Source organism: Pogona vitticeps, chromosome 3 (assembly GCF_051106095.1).
Source record: "Pogona vitticeps strain Pit_001003342236 chromosome 3, PviZW2.1, whole genome shotgun sequence".
NCBI classification, from domain to species: Eukaryota; Metazoa; Chordata; class Lepidosauria; order Squamata; family Agamidae; genus Pogona; species Pogona vitticeps.
In genome coordinates this window covers 261,124,389-261,143,002 of record NC_135785.1, presented here as the reverse complement: position 1 = coordinate 261,143,002, position 18,614 = coordinate 261,124,389, and the positions used below count along the sequence as shown (strand labels likewise).

The window sequence follows — 18,614 nt, the reverse complement described above, 5'->3', positions numbered from 1 at the left end:
CAGCTTCAGAGTGCTTATGGGGAGATCGTATTTTTACATTTTCTCTTCTAAAAACTTTCTGCAAGAAGATCAGCATTTCAAGGTGTTCGTTGAAACCAATCCCTGCTGTAAGCTAGGGAGCCGGAGCCTTGAATTTCAGTCTTCTTGTAAGCAATTCTTTTCCTCCTCCCTTGTGGAGTGCTGGTTCTACCTACGAGACCAAATGTAAAAATACGGTCTTCATTGTGGTCTCAGTTCGTCTCCCATGATCGTAAAAGTATATGGTTCTTCCATCGCGGTCCCTCTCCCCCATCTCTTTGGCCATTTTCCTTAAGAATTTTATAGGACCTTGAAGATCAGAGAAAGCAGGGAGGGTTATAATGCTACTACGCCAGCCAAGTTCTGCACGGCATCTCTTCCAAGAAAAGCCACGCTTGTAAGCTTTTTAATTTTTGTATTTATTTAAAGCATATCTTGTGCAAGACTTTCAGATCCTGTGTGTTTTTCTTTTCTGAATTTTTTTTTGTGCCTGTCTCTGGAACCAAGGGATTCTGTGTGAGTCTCGTTTTGCTTTAGAGCGAACGCACGGGCTGGAGAGTTGCAGAGCAGTGTGCATCTTCTCTTAGCGCTCATGTTTTTGTCTATCTGCAGACTCAGGAAGACAACACTGTATTCCTTCACATTCGGAAGAGTATCTCCAAAACCACATAGGTTAGAGATTTTATTTCTAAAAGACATTTTTTTTTCTTTTTTGGAAATTGTGGGACCTCTCTCAGAAGTGCCCTGGATGAACGGTTGGTGGCTTTTCCCCTCTAGAAGTGCTCTGGAATTAATGAATGTGTCTGTAATCAAACCACTGCTACCCTTTTTACATTATAAAAGGTTCCATTGTTAGCCTTACACGTGCATCTCTGTGTGGTCCAAAGGATTCAGGATTATTGTTATTAGTGTTAGTAATAGCAGCAGTAATAGTGTATTATTTATTTATTTATTTATTTACTTACTTACTTACTTACTTACTTACTTACTTACTTACTTACTTACTTACTTACTTACTTATTTATTTATTTATTTATTTATTTATTTATTTAGTCTATGCATTTGGGCAGCCACTGCTGTCGTCCGTGAGGATTGCATTGCAGCCGTCCTCGTGGGAACAGAGAACTAGAAAGTTCTTTTGGCTATGTGTTCCTTTGTGTTTGTGTTAAGCAACGCACCCCCCCCCCCCGATATTGCCACGGAATGGGCAAATGGCCAGTGGCAGTAAAACAGATCTCAAATGGGGCTTTCTGCAAGTGACTGTAGCAGCTGGAAGAGTTACAGGTAGCTCTGGTGGTAATCTAGAGACGTCTTTACCATTTGGAGGATTGTTCAGAAGCTCTTGAACCAGCCGTTCATGTTGGGTGTCATTTGGAGCTTTGCTTAAGAAAATAAACATTTAGCTAATTCCTGCCCGTTTTTCATGAACCTCTTGATTTTGCTACAGTTTTCTTTAAGGAGTGCAGTTTTTATCTATGTATTTTGGAATGTGCCAGCAACCTTATTAGTTGATTAAAAAAACAGTATTTAAGTGAGTTTCTTGTTGTTGTTTAGTTGTTAAGTCGTGTCCGACTCTTCATGACCCCACGAATTGTAAGAGTTTCTACCCTTTTACAATTATATCACGAATTCTTTTCAGTTTCTTGGAAACCACCTTCTGGGATGCAGAATATTCTATACAGGCCATGCTGCAAACCTCAGCAGGACTTCAGTGTTACTCTGCTAACTACCAAAAGCAGTTGATTTCCTGATACTCAGAAATGAGTTTCATTTGTGTAGTTCAGGAGGTTATTGAGAAGAACAAAAATAAGGTCTCTTAGACTAGACCAAGTATTGATTAAGAAGGTTTTTTTTCAAGGAGGCATTGAGCATTTTCGTTTTCAAAATCTTTTTTTTAACATATATTTGTTGAGTATAGTTGAGGCTGTTTACAGGAGGAACAGCAGATATTTTTTAATGTCTGGATGCTGTTTGAAATGGATGTCCAATGAATTTATGCTTGTATTTTAACTTTAAAAAAGCATAAATATTAATATTTGGATACCTGTCGCACAGGTGCCTGGTAATGACTTTGCAGAACTCAAGGGCAACTGTTTCTTGTGGAAGTGCCTTCTGTACATTGGAGCAAGCAGTAAAGGCAAGAAGAGGGAGAGGAGAGGAAGCTCTGATGGGAACATGGGTCTCCTCATCCCTCAGTCACTCAGAATAGAGTTAGCCCAACTCCAGGAGGCAGTGGAAGACAGGAGGGCCTGGCGTGCTCTGGTCCATGGGGTCACGAAGAGTCGGACATGACTGAACGACTAAATGACAACAACCAAAAATAAGAAAAAGGGAGCTAGCCAGCCCCACTCCACTTCCTTGCTCTCTTCACATGGAGAGGACAACCCTGTGTCGAAACACCATGCCATAGGTATGTACTCTGACTCCCTGATAAATCTATTTCTGACAGCAGGGAGAGGCTCTCCTTTTGAGCTCATCACTGTCCATGTAAAAAGAGGGGTGACAGAGTAAGGTAAACTGTCCAGATGCCTGAACATGGCTGCAGAGAACCCTGAGCTAGTTCTGGGGTGTAGAAAGGAAGCAGAAACCCGCGTTCCAACATTATGTCACTCTCAATGGGTTCAGAAGACGTAGGAAGGTGGAATCCCAGTTTAGGATGCAGATGAGTGCAATCCAGAAATCACCCGATGCACCCCTTATTTTTCTCTGGCTTTTCCTCTCCCTGTATCTCTCCTGGTGGTTTGGATTACAACTCCCATCATCTCTGACCTGTGGCTCGGCTGGTAGGGATGAGTGAGCTGTAAGCCATGACGGTTCCAGAATGGCGGGTTGAGGAAGCTTGCTTTTCCCCCACTGAAGAGCAGTCTGGGGGGGAAATGGACATTTATTTATACCCCGCAAGGGTTGCAATTTAGACAACCACCTGGCAGATGTCTCTTTGATTTGTATTCCTGCACTGAGCAGGGGAGTTGGACCCCATGGCCTTATAGGGTCCCCTTCCGACTTCATGATTCTGTTTTTGGAATGCAGCTTCCAAACTCCTCAGCCTTCACTATTCAGGTTAAAGCTGATTTGAGTCATAGGCCAGGAACCGTACAGAGAGCCATAATTTTCACCCTTCCTGCATACAGACCTTCCCTCCACACCACCACAGCCCTAGAGGCGGGTCTATTGCCAATGCATTTTGGAATGCGCCCCTCCAGGTTGTGCTTTTCCCTTTCCCTTCTTTCCTGAGACATATCTGCTCTGTTGACTATCCCGTGTACCTGTGGTGGTGGTGGTGTCTCTTACTTTTGATTTTACCTCTGCCTCCCTATTTGCTTTGCTTCACAGCGGTTTGGCCACTGAGCAAGTGGCTTTGTCACTGATTTCAGGTCCCTCCCCCCTTTGTGGTTTCCTCCTTCCAGTGAGCCATCGGTCCCAACCCCACCAGCAAGCCTCCCAGCCCCAGCGCACCCTCCTCCAGCACGTGGCCCAGTCGCAGACGGCCACCCAGACCTCGGTGGTGGTGAAGTCCATCCCTGCCTCTTCCACGGGGGCCATCACCCACATCATGCAGCAGGTAGGCAGCTGGCCTCTTGGGGGAGCCCTTCTTCCTTGAAGAGGGGTGTGTTTTTTTGGTGGGGGGGTATTTCCAGAGTTGACTGGTTTCATTCACCCTTTTGGAGAGGTTAATGTTAGAACTCAGGATCACATTGAAGTGCGGTAGATGACCGGGGAGACAGAGGATACATGTCACAAAGTCCTCATATCGGTCCAGCATCCGAGGATGGATCGAAAGGCTTGAAATACCAGTAAGTATGAATCCGGAGCTACATCAATGTATTTTCATGGTCATTGGGGAGTTTAATTTTGCGACCTCTGCCACACAGGCTAGATCAGCCAAGATGGTTTCTTTTACCCAGCACACGTCTATGCTGCTCCTGCTCCTGTTTAGCATAATTCCATCTTTGCAAGACTTTATGAGAAGGAAAAACCTTGGACCTATTATTTTTTGGATGACTATCCCCCACCACCATCAAAGCCCAGTGGGCAGTGGCAAATCTGCCAGTGGGTTCTGGGAGCTGTAGTCCAAAGAAAGTCACTTACTTTTTCAGGCTTTGGAGGAGGGCAAGACCCCAATCCCCGGACTCTTCTGGCAATTGTGGTTGCCTGCCCTCCTGGCTTCTAAGAGTTCTGCAATTGTCATCAGCACAATCAAATATTTCCTGCAAGGGAGGATCTGGCATTTGCTTTTCAAGAAGCTAAAACTGTATGCTTGGTTTTTCCACTGTTCCTGTGGAATGCTAGCAGATGGACCTCCTTGAGCCAGTTTTCCTTTTCACAGGCTTTGTGATGCTCACTAACTAAAGATGGGGTGCGATCAAATGGGGATTTGCCCTGCCATTTGGGTAAGGCTGGTTTGCTCCATTTTCCAGCAACTCTGTGACTGAATAAGGGTGAATACATTTTTTCAGCATCTGCATTCAGCTTGTTGAACATCCTCCCCTTGGAGATCTGATCTCTTTCCACCCTGCTGTCTTTCCACTAGCAGGCAAAAAACCTTTGTTTTCAGGTAGACGTTTAGACAACTGAAAAAGGTTTTTTTTCTTGCAGAATACTTGTATATTCTTTACTGTTTGTTCATAGGCATGTTTGCTTAATTACTTAAAAACTGTTTTCAAACTAGCAGTCCAATTAATATGATATGTTTGGTTTCTAATGCTGTGGCTTAGCTGTGTTTTTTAATTTGGATTTGTTTTCTAATCATTTCTGAACTATCTTAGATCCCCCACATAGGGGAAGGGCCACATAGAAATAAAAATAAATCAGTAGATAAAGATCTTCAGATGCGATTTGTAGCTCACTGGGGATGAAAATCTGGATTTCCCATGGCACTGTCCAGCACTACTACTGGGACTACTCTATTTGGAACTTTGTCCTGCCAAGTGATACCAAAAATGTGTTGGAGACAACGTGTTCAGCTTCCTCTCCTGCCCTGGACCCTTTGTGCACGGCAGGAGAGGAAGCTGAACACATTCCATATGCGTTGTCTCCAACACAATTTTTGGATCACCTGGCAGGACAAAGTTCCAAATAGAGTAGTCCTTGAACGAGCTGGAATTGTTAGCATGTATACATTACTGAAACAGTGACATCTACGTTGGCTCGGGCATGTCGTGAGAATGACTGATGGTCGGATTCCAAAAAATCTCCTGTAGGGAGAATTAGTGCAGTGAAATCGCCCCAGAGGGAGACCACAACTGCGATACAAGGACGTCTGCAAGCGGGATCTGAAGGCCTGAAGAATGGATCTCCACAGAGGGGAAACTTTGACCCCTGAGTGTTCAGTCTGGAGGCAGGCGGTGCATCACAGCCTCTCCCAATTTGAAGAGACCCTTGTCCAGCAGGCCAAGGCAAAGAGGCAGTCCCGAAACCAGCCAAATCAGGAAGCTGGACAGGGGACAGATGGTGTTTGTCTTCAGTGTGGAAAGGATTATTGCTCTCAAATTGGCCTCCTCGGCCACACTAGACGCTGTTCCAAGTCCTCTAATTCAGATCATGTGACTATTGTCTCAAGACGGAAGGATGCCATTCCATTGCATTCTCCAGCACTCTGATTAGGACAGTCACCCTGCACTGGCTCTTGTATTTGCTGTGGATGCTTAACCTGTTTCCCTTCGTGGTTTCCTCCTCTCTCTATGTCTCTCCCTTGTGTTTTACCAGGCTCTGAGCAGCCACACGGCCTTCACCAAGCACAGCGAGCAGCTCGGCACTGAAGAGGGGGAAGTGGAAGAAATGGACACGCTGGATCCCCAGACAGGGCTTTTCTACCGCTCGGCCTTGACGCAGGTGCAGAAGCAGCAGAAGCTGAATCCACCCCAGCTGGAGCAGACGCAGCTGCAGGTCAAGACCCTCCAATGCTTCCAGGCCAAACAGAAACAGACCATCCACCTCCAGGCAGATCAGCTCCCCCATAAACTGCCCCAGATGCCCCAGCTCTCCATCCGTCACCAGAAGCTGGCCCCATTGCAGCAGCAGCAGCAAGATCTGGGGCAGCCCAAACTGGACCCCCAGCCCGCTGCCCCTCACCACTCCATTACCCGCGAGCGGCAGCTCCCCACCTTGGTGGCCCAGCCCCAACAGACCGTGGTCCAGGTGCTGGCTGTCAAAACCACCCAGCAGCTGCCCAAGCTTCAGCAGGCGCCCACAGCACAAAAAATCTACGTCCAGCCCCAGGGCCAGGTGCCCCTCCCGACTGTCTCCGAGAAGCAACCAGCAAGCCAGGTAACAGACAGGAAGGGAGGGCAATGTGGGAGGGTGTGTGTGTGTGCGTGCGTGTGTGGAGGGGAGATAGGTCTCATGGAGCCTTGTAGGGACCTCGTAGAAAAATGGCTGCCATCTGTTTTAGGCAGACCAGGATGTCTCCGGGCCAGTTGACCTGTCTCTTCCCTTGGTGGTTTTACCTGTTCTGAAACTAAGGCTTGGTAGGGGCAGAGTTAAGGGGGGGCAGAAGAAATCGCCAGCACCAAGGCGTTCTTGCTGGCCTCCCCTGTAGCTTAGTTTCCAGAGCTCTCCCTTATGCTAGTAGGTGTTCTTCTGACCTGTGAATACTAAGATCTTTTTTCTATATATTTATTTTAAGAACAAAAAGGAATGTCGTGTAAGGAAAACAGAGGGAAATAATACAATATTGATTATGTAGAAAACTGTTGTACAAGCACATTCGGTAATCCAACCTATAACATTTGCATTTGTTAATCAGGTCATGTACACAATAGCTAAGGGAATCACGCCTACCTGTGGCAGCATTCAGTAGGATAACTCCAGCTTTCTCAGAAGAGTTGAGTAGCATTTCATGAACTGCTCCACAGCGATTTAAAATATTTGATACTACAGCTCGGCATGCTGTCCTCGTACTTTATTAAGTGGAGGAACGTGTGTCTTCCCCCACACCTTAATTAGAGTGGTCGTAACTGACCAGATAGGTGGGATATAAATTAATTAATTAATTAATTAATTAATTAAATAAATAAATAAATAAATAAATAAATAAATAAATAAATAAATAAATAAATAAATAAATAAATAAATAAATAAATAAAAATAGTTGTAAATGTGCAGCAGTCAAGGTGCAGAATACAATTGTTCTACGAATGCTGGGTTACCTGATTTGAGACATTGACTAACAATATAGACCTGTAGTTTTCATAGTAATTGTTCCAGTCACGATCTAATATCATGCGATTGCTGGACAATGCCACCAGATGTGCGTAAAGCTTCCATTTCTGCAACACCAATATGGCTTGCAGGGAACTTTTAAAAATATTTTGATAGATGTACTGTCTCCTGTTGCTCAATCTCACGGAGGTTCTTTTGTGAACTAACATTTATTGCGCGCTCACCTGTTAGCTCTTGAACCCCCTTCCTTCCCCGTTTGGTGAGCAGCTGCCAAGATTCTGTTTTTGGCTGCAGCAGTGTGCAAACTAAATGTTACTCTTAATTGCATGGGAACTTCCAGGAACTGGGATTCGCTTTTTAAATACAGTGGTGCTTCGCATAGCGACGATAATCGGTGCAGCAAAAATCGCTGCAAAGCGATTATGTCGCTTTGCTATATTAAAAAGCCCATAGGAATGCATTGAAGCCCCTTCAATGTGTTCCTATGGGCTTCAGACTCAACTTTAAGCGAAAATCCTCCATACAGCGGCCTTTTTCGCTGCCCAGTAAGCGAGGAATCTGTCCCAGAAAACAGTGGGCGGCCATTTTTTAACCCCGCGGCCATTTTGGAACCGCCGATCAGCTATTAACAAATCATCATTGCTTTGCGATGATCGGTAAGCGAAACAGGGTACCAATCATTGCAAAGCGATTTTTTCCCTTTCTAAAACATCACAATGCTATCGTAAAAAGTTAATCGCTATGTGATTTCGTCGTTAACGGGGTGCCCATTAAGCGAGGCACCACTGTAGTTGGTATACCTGTCCTGCACCATTTAATACCTTGTGGTATTATCGAATGCTTTATTCTTTGGGATTTGGGGCAGTTCTTGGGAGCCCGGGGTAGAAAGCTGCCTACTCTGGACTACTCTGGACTAAAGCATCCTTTGCAGGCCAGAGATTAGGTGTAGAGTGCTCAACTGGATCTTTGCTACTGGCTCAACTGGAGGAGAAAAACCACTAGTCAGTCTGAGGGGTTAAATGGAGTTGAACAGCTGAAATGAAATCTTTTCCATTATGCTGTGCTTTGCAGACTACAACCAGGAGCAAGGGCAGTTCCAGCTGTTTGATGCAGGGTGGGGTGTTTAGGGTTCCGTGCGTATATATTTGGCCTTCAAACTGACTTAGTATCCTGCACCTCAAAGTCATTTCACTGATCACTGGGTTCTGAAAGAAGGGTGGAAGCCCTTGCTTGATCTCCTGTAGTTCAGTTCAGAGCAGTGTGGGTATTACTGATCAGATGATTGATTTTTAGATCAACCATTGAGGCTGATTTTATACACCAAAACAGTATAAAACTTGAAATGTTTAGATGGTTATAAACCCTGAAGCCAGAATCCTGTTGGCACAGCTCTGCACTTGTAAAGAGAATGATATTATCAGCCAAAGCCTTTTACTTTTCATTAAATGTTTCCTGTTCTTCCCTTACTCCTATGTTCTGAGGCTCCCTAGGGATCCCTTTCAACTTGGAGGCCTTTTAGGGGCCTCAGGACCTGTGACCATGAATTTCAGGCAGTAATGGCTCCTCTACCCCATCTTGTCCTGGAAGACCCCCTAATGTCTTCCCAAGTTGAAAGAAATTTGAAGAGAGTCTTGGAAAAGGGGAAGCGAGTGGGAAACTTCTAAATTAAAGCTAAAAGCAGGCAGCTGAAGAGGTCATCAGCCATACGGATGTGATCCTGCACCAGCCGGACTCCACCCATTGTATTATCAAAACTATAATAGTGAAAGAAGAGAGCCAAGTTTAAAAGAAAGAAAACACCCCTTTTAAGCACTCATGGAAGATGGGTTCTTTTTTGGTGAAAACCAAGCAAAGTAAAAGCCAGTGAGCAACTTTAAGGAGGATTTGCACGAAACAAGTTGCCCCCGTTTCTCTCCCAACCCCCAAAACTGTAGACTTTCCAGCTAATATTTTAAGAGATTTGCCGTTTGCCTCTCCCCCCCCCCCCCCCGTGCCTCTCTGTAGGGTTTGGATCTGGACTGTCCTTATTTCAAAGGATTCATGGTGTGCCTCCTTTCTCAAGGCAGCCTCTAGCAGGGGAGGGTTGATCCAGGAAGGGCTTGCATGGAATCACCTGGCTTCAGATGCCACCAGTTAGATGGGGTGTGCCCAGGAACTGCGGAGTTCCCATATCTCAAAGGACGGTGTGTTTGGGGGAGGGGAGGGACTCAAAGTATCATATGACTCTGGACTGGCAGTGCGCCTCTTCCTCCTGCCACCAGCATCAAACACCCTCCCCACTGCACCCACATTTCCTCTCTTGGTTACCCTTCTTTGGAGCAGGCCATCCAGGGCAGTTTCGCTGAGGGGCGTGTCCCCCTCCCTCCAGTTGTGCAGTTGTTCCCTTTAACCAGCAGTCTGCATTTTTCATGAGCAGGTCCTCCCTTGGAGCAGAACCCTGGGAATAGGGTGTGCATGAAATTCCTGCCGCTGTGGGGAAACTTCTTCCACAACAATCTTTTGGGAAAGGAAGTGCCTTGCTTTTAAGTGTGTTTTAAGGCCTCTGGGATAGCTGGTCAGTTTAAAAACAAGGCCTTTGCTCCCTGTGTGCCCTGTGGACAGCATGTGGGGAATTTTTTTGGGGGGGGCTGTCTTTTCCACTGCCACATCAAATCGACTTTCACCAGTGAGAGTCAGGCGAAGGCCTCGAACCAGGTTTTGGGAGGGCCTTGGTTTTGACTTTTTGGCTCAACCAGGCCTGGCTTTATGGATGGGTACTTTCTCAGGGCAATGAAGAACCCCTGGTTGCCCACAGATCCTATGGATCAAAACCCAGCCTTCACCCGTTAGGATCAGAAATGTGAAAGAGAAACTAAAAAGAAGGGAAGACAAAAAGGAAAGTGTGGTCTTCCCTGTCGAGGCTGGAGCTGCGAGGGGAGACAGAGAGAGAGCCGAAGCACAGCTGATCGCGGGGAAGCCATCATCACAAACCCCCACCGATCAGCTGTGCTTCGGCTCTCTCTCTGTCTCCCCTCGCAGCTCCAGCTTCGACAGGGAGACAGGCGCCGCCGCTGCCACCCTGGCCGAGAAAGACCCTCTGTGGCTGCAGAGGGTCTTTCTCGGCCAGGGTGGCGGTACAGTGCCTCAGTCTCCCTGCCGAGGCTGAAGCTGCGAGGGGAGAGAGAGAGAGAGACGAAGCACAGCTGATCGGCAGGGGTTTGTGATGATGGCTTCCCTGTGATCATCTCAAACCACCGCCGATCAGCTGTGCTTCTGCTCTCTCCCTCTACCCCTCGCAGCACAGCTGATTGGCGGGGCCTTTGGGATGATCGTGGGGAAGCGCTTCCCCGCAAAGCGAATTTTCCCCATAGGGGCCATCGCAAAGCGATTGCTCTTGCGATGGCAAAAAGTCAATCGCAAAGCAATTTCATCATAAAACTGAGCTATCGCTGTGCGAGGCACCACTGTATTCAGAAAGAACCAGACATGCATTCCTACAGTGGTGGGTCCAGGCAGGGATCAGGTTGGGGTGTGTCATCCGAAGAGTGCAGGGTTGGTCAGTCCCAATCTGAGTGCCCTTGATTCAGGCACAGAGCAGGTCAGGGGACTGTTGCACATCTCTCTAGCGCATGGTGTATTCTGGCCACTGCCCTGCTGGGGTGGGGGTGGGGAGGAATTGTGACCAACCCAACCTGCCTGTACACCTCTCACCAGCCCATTCCTTTCCCTGGGTTTCTCTTAAGCCCAAATTATAAAAGCCAAGTGAAACATGAAGCTCTTGATTTGGAAAGGGTAACGGTTACAAGACACATTCTTAAGCTTGACATTACATAGATTGTAAGAATCAGCTTTCCCAGGCCTGAGCTAGATCTCTCTGTTATAAAATACCTATATTATACAGCTCCTTAGAAAAGCCAAACTCCTGTCCTTCGATATAATCTAACTTCTCTTCCTCTCTCGTCTTCTCTCCTTCTTCTTGTAGCATAGCACCCCAGTGTCTCTTGACGGGCTCTCCTTTCTGACGTCTTTCTTCCTCTTGTCTCTGGATAGAACATTTTAGGGTTCCATCACAGGAACCTATTTATAATCTTGCTCACAACAAACCCCAGTGGGATGTTGTTTCAGGGCATTGGGGGAAATTAAATAGGGTAGCTGGTCCCCAAACCTGTCCTGTCCTAGACTTATCGTTAGCAGTGCTGATGCCTCCAGCTGCCAGTCCTGAATCAACCGGGGGGGGAGGTGCCAGGTGGGGTGGAACGGAGTCAAAGGCTAGTGCCTTCTACCACTGAAGAGGCTGGCCCTATAGAACCTCGCGTGTTATTCTCCATTCCTTTCAGTCATCTGCCTCGTCAGTGCTGAGTGCTCTTGTGTGCTTCCTCCAACTGTAGTTTGTGCATCATAGTCTACTACAGATACAGTGATGCCTCACTTAACGGGCTCCTCGTTTAATGACGAATCCACATAGTGATTAAGTTTTTGCGATCGCATTGCGATGATTTAGATAGGAAAAAATCGCTTTGCGATGATCGATAAGCTGTTTCGCTTACCGATTTTCGCATAGCAATGTTTTCCTAACAGCTGATCGGCGGTTCCAAAATGGCTGCCGGGTAAAAAAAATGGCCGCCCACTGTGTTTTCGCGCCGATTCCCCGCTTACCGGGCAGTGAAAATGGCGGCTGTATGGAGGATTTTCACATAATGGAGAGTTTTTTGCCCATAGGAACGCAATAAACAGGTTTTAATGCATTCCTGTGGGCTTTTTTATTTCGCATAGCGACGAATCTACATAGCGACGATTTTTCCGGAACGGATTATCGTCGCTATGCGGGGCACCACCTGGTTTATAGACCTCTATTTGGGGCGTTTGGCCTGAAGGTATAGAGAGGGCTTTTCATAAGCTGCGCCTCTAAGGTTCCCACCTCACCCCTTTCCAGCAGTCCCTAGTTTCACTAGCCACCTGGGGTCCTTTTATGGAGAACGGTTGGATAAAAACATTTTGAATGAATGAGATGAGGGCACTGTTTCCTTTGCTGGGATTCTCAGCCGGAGGAACACTGTTATGTGTAGGATCCTCTTTGGTTCTTCAGCCTAACTGAATAAATGCCTAACTGGGGGTGGGGAGGAAGTTTTGCCATTTGCCTTTGGTTCCGAACACTCCACTTAGCCCTCTTCATGCTTTCACACATAATGCCTGGATTGTTGTCACTTTGAATTTAATGGCAATCCTAGTAGGGTTTTCAAGGTAAGTGGGACGTTCCAAGAGTCATTTACCATTGCCATCTCCAAGTGAGTTTCCACAGCCAAAGAGAAGTTTGCTCCCACATGTCTTTCTCCAACCCTCCAGTGTCTGGAAAGATTTCAAGAATTTACATTTAGTACCACATGATGCCTTTCGGTGTTCAGAGTGCTTTGCATCTTGCAAATCCTAGCAACACCTCTGTAAAGTAGATCAGCATGAATGCTCTCGCAGTGCAGAAGGGGGTAGAACAGGCTTAAGGCCATTTAGCGAGTCCATGGCAGAGACCAAGAGTTTAAAAGCTTGCTGATTTGTAGCCTCAGATTCGCGTTGGGTGCAAGACAGGAGCAAATGGTGCAGATTTCTGTAACTTCAGTTTTGCACGGATAGATTCCTAATTTGTTTTTTCTTTGTTTGTTTTCTTTTGTTTTTTCTTTTCTTTAGGTATAAAGTTATTGATTTCCGTCCCCGTAAATACTTTTTTAATTTCTATGGAAAATAAAGACGAACTCCCGGCGGCAGTCTAAGGATCTCCATTGTACGTCTTCCTTTGTAGTTTACATCACCCTTGGCTTTAGTAATTCTTTGTTCTAGAAGAGCACACCTCATTTTCCTTGGGAGAGCCGAAACCATGGAGGAGCGGAGGAAAATGAAATAGCCACCAAAAAATAGAGGGGGTGGGGGGAAGAGGGTATATTGACCAACACAGACACCTTAAAAAAGAAACAGACCTTTGTCCTCAGGCGCATTAAACCTTTTGAAGGGGGAATGGCCAGAGCAGTGCTTTGGGGGTGTAAATCCCAAAGGAAAACGGGACTGCTGTGAGATAATTGCCAAATTGGACGACTGGCAGTTGGGAAACCGACCTTTGGCATTTTCTTTTTTTAGTTGCTAATTGTTCTGTGTTAAAACCGCTGAGCTTCCAAATCTCTTCCCTGTAGAGAGCTGTTGCTGGTGTCTTTGTTGTGATAACTTGGGTTTTCGGGAGCAGATGATCTAAGCAAACCTAATCAAGCCAGCCGACTTGCCGATAACATGCGCAACCCAAATTTTGGTTTTTCAGGTGAACCAGCCCATAATAACCCAAGGATCCTCTGTTACAAAGATAACTTTCGAAGGTCATCAGCCACCCACTGTCTCCAAGGTGGCCCCACCGCTCCCAAACCTCTTCCCTGCCCAGATGCCCACAAAGGCAGCAGTGGCTGACATTTTGAAAATGTCCATGATGGAGGCTCAGATTGACCCAGGTGTTGACCGTATGCTAGTAGACTCCGTAAACAACAAGCCTTCTCCCCCCGGGAATGTGCCAGGGGAAATAGAACCGTCACCGGCCTCAGTGCTGAGGGTGGCTACGGTTGGGACAGGGGCCGCCATGGCCGCATCCATCCTCCAGCAGCCAAAGCGCTTGGACTCGGCTTTGAGCCCCTCGGGCATTGGGCCGCTCATGCCAGAGAGGAGACCCGCCCTTCCGGCACCGTCTGCAGCCAGCCAGTTCATCCGTATCCAGAATATCGCCCCAAAGAAAGCAGAGGAGATCCCTGCGGAAATCTTAATCCAGGTGAGCCTTGGGAGAAAAGATCCGTCGGCCTACAGTTTGCGATCACTGAGCTTTGAAGGTTTGGACTGGCCAGGTGTTTGCCGCTGATCAAGTCCGACGGGGGTGTGTGTGTGAAGGTTTGTGGGAAGATTTGAATAATACCTTTCCAAATATGCTGGTTAGAGATGGCATGAACTTGGGTTCAGAGGTTCGTGCAGCTTCCTATGCACATATGTTCTCTTCATATGTTCTCTTCCCTCACCTCCCCGGCCAGTGACCCACTCATGATCCAGCATGCACTCCTCTCTGGCTGTTCAACCAGTCCCTGTCCTGCCTCCTTGTCCGAGTGGGTGATCAGCCCAAGGAGGCGGGGCAGAGCAGCCTGTGCTCCTGCCGGGGACTGGTTGAACAGCTGAAGAGGAGAGGAGTGCACACTGGCTGGTGAGTGGCGGATCCAGCAGGGGGATGCAGGGGAATGGAACGAACCTCCGAACCAAGGTTCGTGCCCATCTCTAATGCTGACCGTGCTGGGCAGGACGTTCTGGTAGTCCAGAGAAGTAAAGTAACAGCTTCTTTGTGGTCTAACGCAAAGCTGCTTTCGATGCTCATCAGAAAGGGTCGGCACCGTACGGTTGACCTGCAAACTTTGTTGGCGTTCCCAAGCTCCACTGGTTGATGGTTCTGTCTTTTTAAGGGAGGAGATTTCAAGATGTACCTGGGAAGTTTTACACCCAACTCCTTTCAGAATCAAACCACAATGGAAGCTGTTTTTTTGTGGGTTGCCCATCATGCCAAGAACTGTTGTTCATCCCACCTCACGCATACACAAAAAGAGTTCTTCTGAAATGGATTAGGGTTCTAATAAACCTCTCCCTCTGCACCAGACTTACTTCCTTTCTCTGGAAGCAGTCTTTAAGGTGCCACAATATTTTTGTCTTCCTTTTTCATGTCTCCTCTGCCCTGTTTAAAAAAAAAACATTTGAATTCAAGGGAGAATTCAATTCTCTGACATTTTCAGCAAGACCGGGGACATCAGGCTAGATGGCTCGCCCTAGCCCACTCGCCCATGGTAAGCAACATCCCCTTCCAAGAGACCAGGAAGCTTCCCAGAATGAGAGGGAAATGTTGTCCCTCCTTTCAAACTGTCCTCATGCCCCCAAGAGACCAAGTGGGCGCATGAGCAGGGCAGGTGTCTGGACATGATGAGCAGCCGGGCAGCTCCAATACCAGAACCACCAGCCTGGGAGAAGAATCCCTGAAACCACGCCAGAGAGTAAAAAGTGAGGGAACGGGAACTTCTGCCCAAACCTCATTATCCTTGCACCAGCCCCATAAAGTATGTCAGTGGTTGTACTCTCCTCTTGCTACAGATCTTGGGGAGTTGGGGGAGAAGATCAGGGCCTTTTGGCTATTACGTTGTGGCAGAGGGGAGCCTTTTAAAATCTGAGATGCCACGATTCATGCCTTGTGGCCAAAATGGACACTTTTGCCTTTTGAGTCAGAACCAGGAGTTTTATAATTGCTTCTCTTCTTTTCCTCTTTTTTTTTTTTAAATAAATTGTGTTTGCACTAGAAAACAGGCTCTGGGGCAGAGCTAACTGTGTGTTTCATCCTCAAAAGAGCAGGTTGCAGATTTAGAGTGGCAGAGAGAAAATTAGGGCTGGCAAGGAAAGAGCTAAGCTCCCAGTTATAGCTCTTAAGATTCAAGTTTCCCTTTCCTCCATAGCGGCTTTCTTCCGTCAGAGGAAGAGACTGGGAATCAGCTGAGTGGCTGCTAATCTTGACCAGCTTCTTCCCTCAGCCCTGAAACCTATGTTTCGCTCTGTTGAGTTGCCATCTGCCTTCTTCCCATCTGAATCCGGGCAAGGAAGACCTTGTGCCCTGGAATTTGCCGTTGTTACCTCCAGTAACCGGTGGTCTCCCTCTTCCTCTTCCAGACGATCCCTCAGTATTCTGTAGCATGCCACTCCACGTCCAACGTGGTCGTGGAACCCAGCGGCCTTCTCGAGCTGAACAACTTCACCAGCCAGCGCCTCGACGATGAGGAGACGGTGATGGAGCAGGACGTGGACAGCAGCAATGAAGACGGGACGGAGCCCAGCCCGACGCAGAGTTCGGATCAGTCGTAGCCTCTCTGGGGCGCCAGGGTGCACTTTAGAAAAACAGCAACGATGCCTTGGTTATGCGTAGCCGAGACGCCCGCGTATTCTTCTTAACAAGCACTTTGCCCGTCGGAGGCTTTGGACTCGCCAAGCGCCAGTACGTTGACCAGACAGTGTTGGTCAGGCAGGGATCACACAGAGGGAGGCCTTGCCCATGTGCAGTGAGCGTATGACCGTAGAATGTATTTTCTGTAAGCAAAGAAGACAAAGAACGTGAAGTGTTTTGTGGTATTTTTAAAAGGCATACTGAAGTTTTGTTTGCTGTGACATTCAGGACTGGCTACTGAAACTTTCTTAAAATGTAAATGCAAAAATAGGCGATGCCTTTATTAGACCGCTAAAAAATCACCATACAGCTCACAAGCTTTCATGGATTAAAACACTTCATCAAGCTTGTACCGGTGTGCGGAACTTGATGTCCAAACATTCATGACATGATGGATTTTAACATTCATGACATGATGGATTTTGCCAGGCGTGTCTCCCTTAGTCAGGAGACTGGTTGCTGTTTTATGGTTACAGCTTAGGCATTTGTGGCTTGAGTGTAAGGAGTTCTCCAAACAAAGAAGCACCAGGCGGTGTCCCTTTTGAAGAAAGGTCATAAATGGGGGAAGTGGATGTATGCACAGTGGCCTGTGTTGCTTTGTTTGGAGAACTGCCTTAAGCAACTAGTCTCCTGACTTAAAATACGTGTAAGAGAAACAAACCTGGCCGTTTCCAGCATCCGTCATGCCATGAACATGTGGACTGGTACCAGCCTGATGAAGTGGTGTTTTAATCCACGAAAGCTCGTATGATGATTTTTAGTGATCTATAAAGGTATCACCTAGTTTTGTATTTTATTTTGTTTGGACCACACGGCTAATTTTGTTTGGACCCACCACCGCCCAGGTCTCTCCATTTCAATTGAAATGAATTTCTCTTGCAAGGAGATTCTTGCTTTTTGCCCGCCACCCACTTTTGGGGTAGCGTGTCAGGCTTCTTAAAGAAAAGCAACAGCCCTACCCCCTGAGTGCTGAGAAACCACCTGAATCCAAGGTGAGAGTCTTCTTGCTGTGTTACACGTCCTTTACTTTTCGACTAGGTTTGAAAATACTGGCTTTTCAAAAAACAAAAAATCGCAAGGAAGCCGTGAAATGGACTGGTCCAGGATTACTCGGAATTACAGGGGGAGCACACTGTGAAAAAAAAATATTCTTTTGCAGACTCTCAAGGAATATTTCAGGCGTCCAGAGGTGATGATATCCCCAAAGTCCCATATTCTGAGGTGTTTGGGTTGTTGTTTTTTTTAAAAAAATATTTATAAATATAAAGACTTAAAGAAAAGATTTTCTTCTTGTGTTCCTGTTAAACAGGCTCTGTAACCTTAAATCAGATCTGTCGAAACCCAACGGTTCAATCTTTCTGCTGCAGAGAAATGTTTCCCGGTGGAGAAAAGAATTGTTCAAAATTGAGGGCATTGAAACTCCAAGTTATGGTTGGGAGGGCGTTCAGAAATTCCTTTCAGTCTTACATGTGTTGGTTTTGTTTTTAAAAGAAACTTTACTTATTACCTTGTTGGGACTTTAAAAACGCGAAAGTCTGCCTTTTTAATCATTTCATTAATGTTGCTTTGGGGACGATCCCGTCTTGGCCTTATCGTTTTACTTTTGCACGAGTACAATGGCGGGGGGGGGGGAGTTGCAACGGCGAAAGCAACCGGAGTAGGAGCGATACGGTCTGTTGTACATCTTGCTAATGAAAACATGGAGGGGGGTTTTTATAGGGTAAAACAATACTGTATATAGGAACACTTTTTAACTTTTTTGTATAGATTTCATTATACATAAGCATTTTAAGATTTTTGATGTATCCTGTACATACACGTATCAGTTGAACTGCCTGGTTTTTTGTTGTTGTTTTGTTTTCCTTTTCTTTTGGTGCTGAAATACTACTCTAAGTAGAAATTTTCTGAAGGCTCTAATACAGTTTGTGTCAATATTTTCTAAATTGTGATTTTAGTGTTTTGTAATTAAACAACCACTAGAGGGGACGTGCCAGTGGTTTGAAGTATGAAACCAGAAGTACTCCCGTTGTCCTTGGCGTTATCATGTGTGTAACTCTTGGCTGTCCTAGAGGTGGCGCTGTTGGCCATTCTTTTAGCTTCTGTTGGTTATTTACCTCTTCATAAAAGTCTTAACAAGACTTTTCCCCTCCTGTTTTCTTACTGTTGTGACAATCCTGTTCATTTGCCCTAGACCGTAGTATATCCTTTGCAGTATACCCTCTGAGAGCAGTACATTCTGTAATGAGCCCTATCTATCTAGCCATCCACACAGAATCAAAAGGTTTGATTCAAATTATATTTTGTACAAATTGTTAAAACCAGAAAGTGGCATCTTATCTATCTATCTATCTATCTATCTATCTATCTATCTATCTATCTATCTATCTATCTATCTATCTATCTATCTATCTATCTATCTATCTATCTATCTATCTATCTATCTATCTATCTATCCATCTATCCATCCATCCATCCA

The 18,614-nt window shown here is 46.3% G+C and overlaps 1 protein-coding gene across 7 annotated transcripts in view; it reads left to right on the top strand.

Moving 5' to 3' along the window:
* Positions 1-18,149, top strand: part of EMSY (EMSY transcriptional repressor, BRCA2 interacting) — a 56,876-nt gene extending 38,727 nt beyond the window's left edge. For 3 of the 7 annotated variants that reach the window (XM_072993460.2, XM_020810872.3, XM_020810871.3), the window contains 5 exons: positions 631-690; positions 3,426-3,580; positions 5,725-6,285; positions 13,457-13,951; positions 15,868-18,149. In XM_072993460.2, the coding sequence (XP_072849561.2) occupies positions 631-690; positions 3,426-3,580; positions 5,725-6,285; positions 13,457-13,951; positions 15,868-16,059 (1,463 nt within the window). In that variant the 3' untranslated portion in view covers positions 16,060-18,149. Of the gene's footprint in view, positions 1-630; positions 691-3,425; positions 3,581-5,724; positions 6,286-12,837; positions 12,932-13,456; positions 13,952-15,867 lie in introns of those variants that run through there. The other 4 variants (XM_020810875.3, XM_020810874.3, XM_020810873.3 and 1 more) reach the window with 2 other exon arrangements.
* Positions 18,150-18,614: the final 465 nt, after the last annotated feature.